At 36.1% G+C, this 10,654-nt stretch overlaps 1 protein-coding gene across 1 annotated transcript; it reads right to left on the bottom strand.

Moving 5' to 3' along the window:
- Positions 1-9,447: 9,447 nt before the first annotated feature.
- On the bottom strand, positions 9,448-10,434 carry LOC133066852 (olfactory receptor 4F3/4F16/4F29-like). The gene has a single exon (XM_061158251.1). It carries the CDS (start codon positions 10,432-10,434, stop codon positions 9,448-9,450), a length of 987 nt encoding a protein of 328 aa, XP_061014234.1.
- Positions 10,435-10,654: the final 220 nt, after the last annotated feature.

Below are 10,654 nucleotides of genomic sequence, written 5' to 3'. Positions count from 1 at the left end.
TGTCTCTGCAAACAGAGGTGACTCAATTTCACCTAAAAAGAGAATAAAAATGAAATCAACCTTGTGAGGAGTCCATGACCGCATGAAAATACTGTCAAAATTCACACAGCCAAAACATATATAATATAACCTCTTAATATTGTAAAGCCATTATCCTTCAATTAAAAGTAGTCTTTTTTTAAATGCCATTGCAGAAGATATGCAGTGATTATTTCCCACAAAGCACTGCTTCTAACTCCCCAGCCTCTCTAGAATTCTCTAGGTTTTGATAAAAGAACTAAATATTCTGCTGAATCAGAAGGCTTATGTGAAGCAGATAGGAGTGCCCTGGAACACCATGAGGGAGGAAAGAGGAAATAGAAATGAACTTATAGATTTTTCTCACAGTTTGTTACTCTCATGCATGGATTTCCCCAAACTCCAGAAAATTGTGATGATGTTCATTTTCTTTACCTTCTGACTACCTCCGATATGAAATGCTATCCGTTTCATTGATACTCTCTTATGTTTAAAGCTAAACATATGGCAGTTTTATCAAATCATAGTCATCTTTTCCCCATAAAGAGAGAAGATAATGTAAAAACCTTAAAAATGTATTCAGCTTCTGTAGCTCAGCTCAAGGAGTGGAAGTGATCACAAAGCTTGAGTTGTGAGAGCATATGACAGAGTTAGGACAAGCCAGAAAAGAAATCTGTGCTGCAGACTCCAAACATGGATGAGATAATGCAATGCAGCAAACAAAATCCTGTGTTACATTAGGAGATAACTGCCCATGCCATGTTCACGTTTCATGGTTCATGGAATGTTGGCAAGATTGAAAAGAACACTGTACTTGTAATTGGGAAAGTTGTGATCAAGCTCAAGCCCTAAGTTCATGGGAAGTTAGAGTAAGTTCTTTCTCCCATCCCTTCCACACTCAACTCACTTCTTGAACTCAGATCCATCATCTGGAATCAGATCCATCATCTGGAAAATAAAGGGGACTGAGTAGGTGATGCTAAGTAATCCTTTCAAGTCTAACATTTCTATGACTTTATTACACAGAGCCAGCACAGTAGGTAATGAACTTCACCGCAATGATGGTATTCCCTGTGTTGGAGTGCTACCTCATTCACCACCTTTTCCCTCATCTGCAGTTGGTCATAAGTCCCATATCCCATAAAATCCCTCTCCTTGTATTAGTTTCCCTCTTCTCTAATTGTTTTTGTTCCACTTACATTCATTAGCATATTATTGTAAATTTGCTATGTCATTTAATCTTCCCTTTATCATAACAGTCTGTAATCAATCAGCAGATATTTTCTAGATACCTACTAAGCCCAATGCATTGTCCCAGGCCATTATGGGCTTCCTGAAGTATTAAAATACCCACTGCCATTAAGGCATTTACATTTCAGCACATACTAAAATACAAACAATAAAAAATTCTTACATCGAGAATGTCAAATCAGTAGTATGAGCATAGAAGTTTTGAAGCAGAAAAGATACACGTGAGCCAGAATGAACAGGGCTGTCTTCAGAAAGAAATCAAGACCTATGATGCAGTTTAAGATATGGATATAAGTTATTTGGATATACAGCTTCATATCTGACTCTGAAAGAGTTGTTAGACATAATGAGGGAATAGCTCCCAGTCTGAAGCAGTGTTTGATAAGCTATCAATGAAAATAACGAGAACAAGCCAAAGTAAAACAAATACAGTGAGCACCACGGCCAAGACACTGCAATAACACTTTTACTGACACTATCTGTTTGGTACTTACAAACACCATAAAAGTTATCAGCTCCTTTTCACAGTGGAGGAAATCGAGACCATGAGAGGGAAAGCCATAGATTAGAACAGCAAGTGGTAGAACTGACACTGATTCCCCGATCTGCCTCTTAACCAGTATATAGAGAGACTTTTCTCATGACTTTCTGATTATTTAACATAACACAGCCATAATTCTTCCTGGCTATTGTAGTAAAGGGCAAATCTGTGTAATACCTGCATCTCAGAGCTCCTGGTTGAGTTCCCAGACTGCAATTGCTTTAATCCACATGAAGGTCTTCAGGGTCCCATAGAAGAGGCTCTACTTTAGTGCTTTCAATAACAGAGGAAGCAAAAGTGCTCAGTCTCCACATTCAGAAAGAAAATAAAGCCCAGCACTACACTAATTCGAATTCTGTTCCCACTTAGAAAAACTATCTCCTGCCTTTTGTAATTCCCTTTCTTGGATCTCAATCTTAGAAAGCAATGGATAAACAGAAAAAAAAAATAATAATAATTTTGGTTTCTAACTGTATGTGCTCTTTCTCATTGGTGTTAATTCTTACTCATTAAGCTCAGCTGAAGCTGCTTCTATTGTACAAGGTAACAATTAACTGATTTCTTTACAAAATGACCCTGTCACCAGAAACGTCTGTTGAGTCTTGGTCTTTAGGGACTTCAACATTGTACACCAATATCCTCAAGTTATTTCTGAATTTGTCTCCAACCTACTCATATAAAGACCTGACATGTGACTGTTACCAAAGAGTTAACCATATTCAACTTTTATTGGTTAAAACTAGCATTGCTTTGTGTACAAATAGCTGTAAAAATGCTATTATTGGGAGAGATCTGGCTAATTGGCACACAGGAGAGTACTGACCAAATGATACTGCAGAGACATAGGATTGCCAATATGATTTCATTTATCCAAGGGAATTGTCACCCAGAATGCTACCACAGCAACAGAGGAAGTTATGGATGAGCCACAGACAGGAAGAAAAAGAGATCAGAAAACATCTTAAACACCAGTATGTTTACTTAATCTGAGTAAAGTTAAAGAATTCCCAAGAAACACATAAATATACCTTTGTTATATTCATATCAAATCAACTTCATCCAAGAAACTCACCAGAAAACAGGGAACTTCATAGAAATCCCTATTGTGTGCATGTGTGTGAATTATCTGTAAGGCTATTGGTCTGTTTCACATTCAAAAACTGGCATAATATACATGAAACACTGTTTAACTTAATTCAGCTACATGGCCCATAATTTCACATAAAAAGAATACTTTTAACTCAGAGAATAACTACTGTGTTGGACTTCATTGTAGATTGTGAATCAGAAAACTTAAATTCTATTCATGTTTGTTCAATAACTCACTCTAACTTCAGATGTTTCACTTCATTTCTCTATAGTAATATTTCATCATCTGTAAAATGAGCAGGTTATAGAAAATAATTTCTAGAGTATCTTCCAGTTCCTAAGCTTCTTATGTTATGAACAGTTATATATTCTCATTAAATCGTGGGGAGAGGAAAGGTATAAAATATAAGATCAATTATTGAATATATGGCTTAGCAAACACAAGAAATAAAAAATTCAGCAGATAAATGAAATTCAATCTTGCCAATTTTTTTTTACTAATTATCACAGAAGTAGTAAATACGAATTGTAAGAAATAGTATATCTGTTTAGTGTGAAGGGTAGAGAGGAAAGAAAACCTTCCTGCATTATATACAGCCCTATAGTGGCCTGACCAACTCTGATGGCTTACAGAAGTAACGGGGAAAAAGTTTACAAAGAAAGAAATTCACTGATTAAAAAAAAATTCTGCTAGCTAAAACACAACTTCATTCATTCATTGACGTGAAGTTCCTACAAAGAGTTGGTGCAGGAAAAGATATACCACATTTTAAATAGAGCCAGCAGCTATGAGAATAGATTTTTAAAGTACTCATCACAAAAGAAAGAAAGAGAGGGAAACAGAGAAAGAAAAAGAAAGGAAGGGAGTAAGAAAAGAAGAAGGGAGGGAGAACAGAAGGAAGAGAGGAGGGAGGGAGGAGAGGAGAGAAGAAGGGAGGGAAGCAGAGGGGAGAGGAGGGAAGGAAAGAGGACGGGAGAAGAGACAGACACTATATTGCCCATGGAGGCTAGGAACGTGAGGGAAAGAGCAGGGAGAGAGGGTCAGTCTGTAGTGACCAGGGCAATATTCCTTTGTGTATGGAACATCATTCTGTCTTCTCCTTACCTATCTCCACCTCAGGTTCAGAGACAGAACTTTCAACCACAAACAGTGGACCCAGAATGAAGAGTAAACCCCAAGCTAGGGAAACAGAAAAATGACTCATTTGGAACTCTCACACTAAATTTTTATCCCAAAGAAATACCTAAGAAAGAGAAAAGAAAAGGGAGGGATTAGGAGAAAGAGAGAGGGTAAAAGGATACATCAAACAAGATACTGGAGCAAAATATAATTTTGTAATAGGAAAGAGTGTAAGACTACCACAAGCAACTATGCTTTCTAAACTGTAAAATGCTAAATAAATGTGAAGCAGTTTGAAAAAGAAAAAAGTTTTGATTTAAATTCAGAACTTAAAGATAAAAAGAGCAAACACAAAATCTACACAATTAGAAAGGACAAAACAAACATCAAAACGAATGGCAGGAAAAAATACAGAAAAACGTTTCCACAGAGCAGATGAAAATGGGGACCAAATATTTCACCATGGATTTTTTAAACTGACAGGAGTGATCTTTACACACCCACACACAAAAGACATAGAGATTTAAAAGCTCAAAATGATATGACAGGATTGTTGCATCTATGTTCATCAGTGATATTGGCCAGTAATTTTCTTTCCTTGTGTTATCTTTGTCTGGCTTTGGTATCAGGGTAATGGTGGCCTCATAAAATGAGCTTGGGAGTGTCGCTTCCTCTGCAGTGTTTTGGAAGACTTTCAGAACTGTGCATGTTACCTCTTCTCTAAATTTTTGATAGAATTTGCCTGTGAAGCAGTCTGGTCCTGGAGTTTTGATTGTTGGAAGATTTTTAATCACAGTTTCAATTTCCATTCTTGTGATTGGTCTGTTCATATTTTCTATTTCTTCCTGGTTGATCCACAAATCAAAGTGATACACCACATCACCACACTGAAAAATATAAATGCATGATTATCTCAAGAGATAAAGAAAAAGCTTTTGACAATATTCAATACCTATTTATGATTTTAAAACACTCTCCAGAAAGTAGGCATAGAGGGGACCACCTCAACATATTAAGGGCCACATAAAACAAACCCACAGCAAACATCAATCTCAATGGTAAAAAACTGAAAACATTTCTTCTAAGACAAGAAACAGAAAAAGATGTCACTCTTGCCATTATTATTCAACTTTGTTTTGAAAGTCCTAGCCCACCAATCACAGAAGAAAAGCAAACAAAAGGAATCCAAACTGGAAAAGAAGTAAAACTGTTACCGTTTGTAAATGACATGATACTATACATAGAAAATCATGAAGATGCTACCAGAAAACTGCTAGGACTCGTCAATGAATTTGGTAAAGTTATAGCATACAAAATTAATACACAGAAATCCCTTCCATTCCTATGCACTGAAAACAAAAGATCAGAAAAAGAAATCAAGGAAATAATCCCATTTACCATTGTATCAAAAAGAAAAAAATACTTGGGAATAAGCCCACCTAAGGAGGCAAAAACCTATACTCAGAAAACTGTAAGATACTGATAAAAGAAATCAAAGATGGCACAAACAGAGGGAGAAATATACCATCTTCTTGGATTGGAAGAATCAATATCGTGAAAATGACTATACTATCCAAAGCAATCTACAGGTTCAATACAATCTCTATCAAATTACTAATGGCACTGTCACAGAATTAGAACAAAAAATTGTACAATTTGTATGGAAACACAAAAAACCATGAAGGGCTGAAGCAATTTTGAGAAAGAAAAATAGAGCTGGAGTAATCAGGCTGTCCCTGACTTCAGATTACACTATAAAGCTACGGTAATCAAAACAGTATAGTACTGACATAAAAACAGAAATATGGATCAGTGGAATAGAATAGAACACCTAGAGATAAACCCATGCACCTATGGTCTTCTAATCTATGACAACAAAAGCAAGAATATAGAATGGAGAAAAAACAGTCTCTTCAATAAGTGGTGCTGGGAAAACTGGACAGCTACATGTAAAGAAATGAAATGAAAACACTCCCTAACCCCCTACACAAACATAAACTCAAAGTGGATTAAAGACCTAAGTATAAGGACAAATAGTATAAAACTCTTAGTGGAAAACATAGGCAGAACACTCTTTGAGATAAACTGCAGCAAGATGTTTTTTGATCCACCTCCTTGGGTAGTGAAAATAAAAACAAAAATAAATAAATACAACCTAATTATATTTAAAAGCTTTTACACAGCAAAGGAAACAAAGACAACGAAAAGAAAGAAGACAACCTTCACAATGGGAGAAAATATTTACAAAAGAAGCAACAAGGGATTAATCTCTGAAATATACAAACAACTCATGCAGCTCAGTATGAAAAAGCAAACAACCCAATCAAATAATGGGCAGAAGATCTAAATAGACTTTTCTCCAAAGAAGACATGCAAGTGGCTAAAATGCATATGAAAAGATACTCTTATGTCAATAATTATTAGAGAAATGCAAATCAAAACTACAGTTAGGTATCATCTCACACCAGTCAGAATGGCTCCCATCAAAATATCTACAAACAGTAAACGCTAGAGAGGGTGTGGAGAAAACGGAAAGCTCCTACACTGTTGGTGGGAATGTAAATTGCTATAGCCACAAGAAGAGTCTGTAGTTCCTTAAAACACTAAAAATGGAACTACTGGATGATCCAGCAATTGCATTCCTGAGTATATATCCAGAAAAAATGAAAACTCTTAATTCAAAAAAATACATGCATCCCATGAAGTGAAGTGAAGTGAAATGAAAGTTGCTCATTCATGTCTGGCTCTGTGACCCCATGAACTGTATAGTCCATGAAATTCTCCAGGCCAGAATACTGGAATGGGTAGCCTTTCCCTTCTCCAGGGGATCGTCCCAACCCAGGGATCAAACCCAGGCCTCCCATATTGCAGGCAGATTCTTTACCAGCTGAGCCACAAGGGAAGCAGAATTGTTAACTAAAGTATAGATTTTATTTAAATTAACAAAATTTTATGTTAGTGTTTATTATTTGTTTTCATGCTTTATTCAAGACTCCATATTGTACTTTAATTACACTGTGCACCTTCAGGTGCTTGCAACAAGTTCTGGTAAATTCTCTTTTAACTTTTATTCTATTACATATATTTTCTAATTTTCCTTGTTTTGGCTTTCTTAAATACACCCATCATTTAAAGAAGACATTTAATTTCCAAATATATAAGATTTGTTAAAGCATCTTTGATAATAATTTCTCACTTCAATATTAATTTCTCATTGCTTTCCTCTCTGAAAACACACTCTGTGTTTTTTCAGTCTTCTAACTTTACCGAGGCTTTCAATGGCTAAGTCAAAGATCTCTTGGTAAATGTCACATTGCACTTGAAAATATATGGGTTATTTTCAAATATCTTTTGATATTTCTAATATAATTCCACAGTGATAGGAGAACAGATTTTGTATGATTTCGATACCTTTTGACTATGAAACTTTTGCACCTTGTTTTATGTCCCTGTATATGTTCCAGAGTTTCCTAGTTTATAGTCTATGGGAACTTGAATAGAATTTGTATCCTACTGTTGTGTGAAAATTGTATAAATCTTAATTCTGTTGAATTTATTCATGATGCTATTCAGGTCTACTATATCCTTCTACTCCTCTGTATATTCATTCCATTAATTTTTGAGAGTTTGTTATTGGAACTCCAACTAAAATCTTAATTAATCTACTTAAAAAATAACTATATATCGAACTGTTTTTTAAAAAGATACATGTATCCCAATGTTCATGGCAGCCTTATTTACAATAGCCAATCATGAAAGCAGCCCAAAGTGCCCAAGAACAGATGATTGACTAGGAAGATGTGAAATATTTATATGCAGTAGAATATTACTCAGCTATAAAAAAGAATGGAATATTGCCATTTGAAGCAACATGGATAGACTTAGAGAATATATGCTTTTGAAATGTCAGCAAAAGATAAATACAACATGATATCACTTACATGTGATATAAAAATAATACAAAGGAATCTGTAAACATAAACAGACTCATAGAAAACAAATTTATGGTTGCCAAGGAGGAGGGGAAGACCAAATTAAGATTATGGGATTAAGAGATACAAAAACTACTATAGACAAAATAGATAAGCAATAAGGACTTACTGTATAGCACAGGGAATTACACCCAATGTCTTATAACAATTTATAATGGACTATAACCTGAAAAAAATAACTAGGCTATATACCTGAAACTAATACATCATAAATCAACTATACTCCAATTAAATAAATATAAAAACTATAAAGAAAGTTGAGTGCCAAAGAATTGATGCTTTTGAACTGTGGTATTAGAATAGACTCTTAAGTGTCCCTTGGACTACAAGGAGATCCAACCAATCAATCCCGAAGGAAATCAGTCCTGAATATTCATTGGAAGCACTGATGCTGAAGCTGACACTTAGTACTTTGTCCACCTGATGCAAAGAACTGACTCACTTGAAAAGACCCTGATGCTTGGAAAGATTGAAGGTGGGAGGAGAATGGGATAACAGAGGATGAGATAATTGGATGGCATCACCGACTCAATGGACATGAGTTTGAGTAAGCTCTGGAAGTTGGTGATGGACAGGGAAGCCTGGTGTGCTGCAGTCCATGGGGGTCACAAAGAGTTGGACATGACTGAGCAACTGAACTGAACTGAACTGATATTTTGTTTTATTTAGTTATTACCCTGGTTCTCATAATATATAAATCTTTTGCATTTTCATTCAGTCTTACCTCTTTCATCTACAAAATATTCAACCCATTTAAAATCATTTAGTTTCACATAGTTATCTTTGCCATACAAAAATAGTGACTAAGTTTAGGAAATAATCACACACACTGAGGCATATAGGAATTTACAACACCTGGTGTCAAAACATTTGATTAATTAAAAATGTTAATATCAAAAAATATTAATATCTTCTGAGTTGTCACTCTTTGAGTTAGCCAAATATCACCTTCCAATACTAACTAAATTTAAAAACCTTGTAATTAATTAAATCTTGAGTGTGGATGGCTAAATTCAGACATTAGAAGCCTCAAAATCTCAAAGCTACCTAGACAATAGCCTTTGTTTCATCGTTTTTCCTTCAGGTATACAGACACTGAGAAACGCAAAGGGCTTGAATATTGGTACATATGTATATTAGAAGAGATACATCTTTGAGAATTTCTGTCAAAGAGAAGAGTATCCAACATCTTGTTTTAACAGGAAATGTGCCCAGTATGTGAGATTTCAGCCTTTACCAACATCTGTAAGTTTTTAATAACATTATATTCCAGTGCTGAATTCATTCCTGCCTAGTACTTTCCGTTTCCTTAGAGCAAGGGTCCCTATGGAAAAAATGACCAGCTAGGAACAGAATTCTTGAGGAGAGATTTCACAGCGAATATTGAAAATCATTAAGGAAACTGAAAACATATATGAAAAGGGTAATTAAAGAGGTTAATTTCCAAGAATAGTCAAGATCAATCTGAATTTCTTGGATTGTGCATGAGAACTCTTCCTGAAACTTAAAACCTTACCAAAGAGTCTCCTCATTGCCATCTTCATCTCCTTGTTTCTAAACGTATAGATAATAGGATTCATAAAAGGAGTAATTAGAACATCAAAGATGGCTAAAAATTTATCTATGGGTAAGGTAGGGAATGGCCACACATAGACAATAATGCAAGGGCCAAAGAAGAAAACTACCACAGTGATGTGAGCTGAGAGGGTAGAAAGGGCCTTGGATGAACCACCTGAAGAGTGTTTGCGAACCGTGAACAGGATGAAGATGTAAGACACAATCAGGATCAAGAAGGTGCCCATGGAGATGAAACCACTGTTGGCAGTGACCAGAAACTCCAATCTGTACGTGTCTGTACATGCAAGTTTGATGAACCGAGGAAAATCACAGTAAAAGCTATCCATTTCATTGGGGCCACAAAAGGGTAAGTTGACAACAAAAGCCAGCTGGGCCACAGAGTGGATGAGTCCAATGGTCCAAGCAACAGCCAGAAGGGAAGTGCACACTCTTAGGCTCATGATGGTCAGGTAGTGGAGGGGCTTGCAGATAGCCAAGTACCGGTCATAGGCCATGACTGTGAGCAGCACCATCTCTGCACCCCCAACAGTGTGAATAAAGAACATTTGAGTGATGCAGCCTCTCAAGGAGATGACTTTGTGTCTTCTGAAAAGGTCAGAAATCATCTTTGGGGTTGCAATGCTGGAAACACCTGTGTCAATGAAGGAGAGATTTGCCAACAAAAAGTACATGGGGGAATGTAAATGGTGGTCTGACAGAATTGTGAGCACAATGAGGAGGTTTCCCAACATACTCGCTATATAAAATACTGTGAAAAAGAGAAAAAGAAGAATCTGGATCTCCCAAGAACTGGTGAGTCCCTGCAGCAAAAATTCAGACACCACCGAGCGATTTCCTCCATCCATCAACTTCATGCACAAGGCTGACCCTGAGGTTAACTGAAGAGTATGAGAGGGAGACAGACATAATTAGTAAGTTGGAAAGAAAGTCCTTGCAGAAATGTCAGAAACTAAAGATCACCTTGCCATTGTACAGAGTTACTTAGAGTTTACACAGTACAAGTATAACAAAGAGCCAGAATCAGAAATGTTCCCTGCATAAATCTTTGGTATCATTTAATCATGT

Source organism: Dama dama, chromosome 12 (assembly GCF_033118175.1).
Source record: "Dama dama isolate Ldn47 chromosome 12, ASM3311817v1, whole genome shotgun sequence".
NCBI lineage: Eukaryota > Metazoa > Chordata > Mammalia > Artiodactyla > Cervidae > Dama > Dama dama.
The sequence above is the reverse complement of the archived record's forward strand: the minus strand, read 5'-3'. Positions and strand labels throughout refer to the sequence as shown.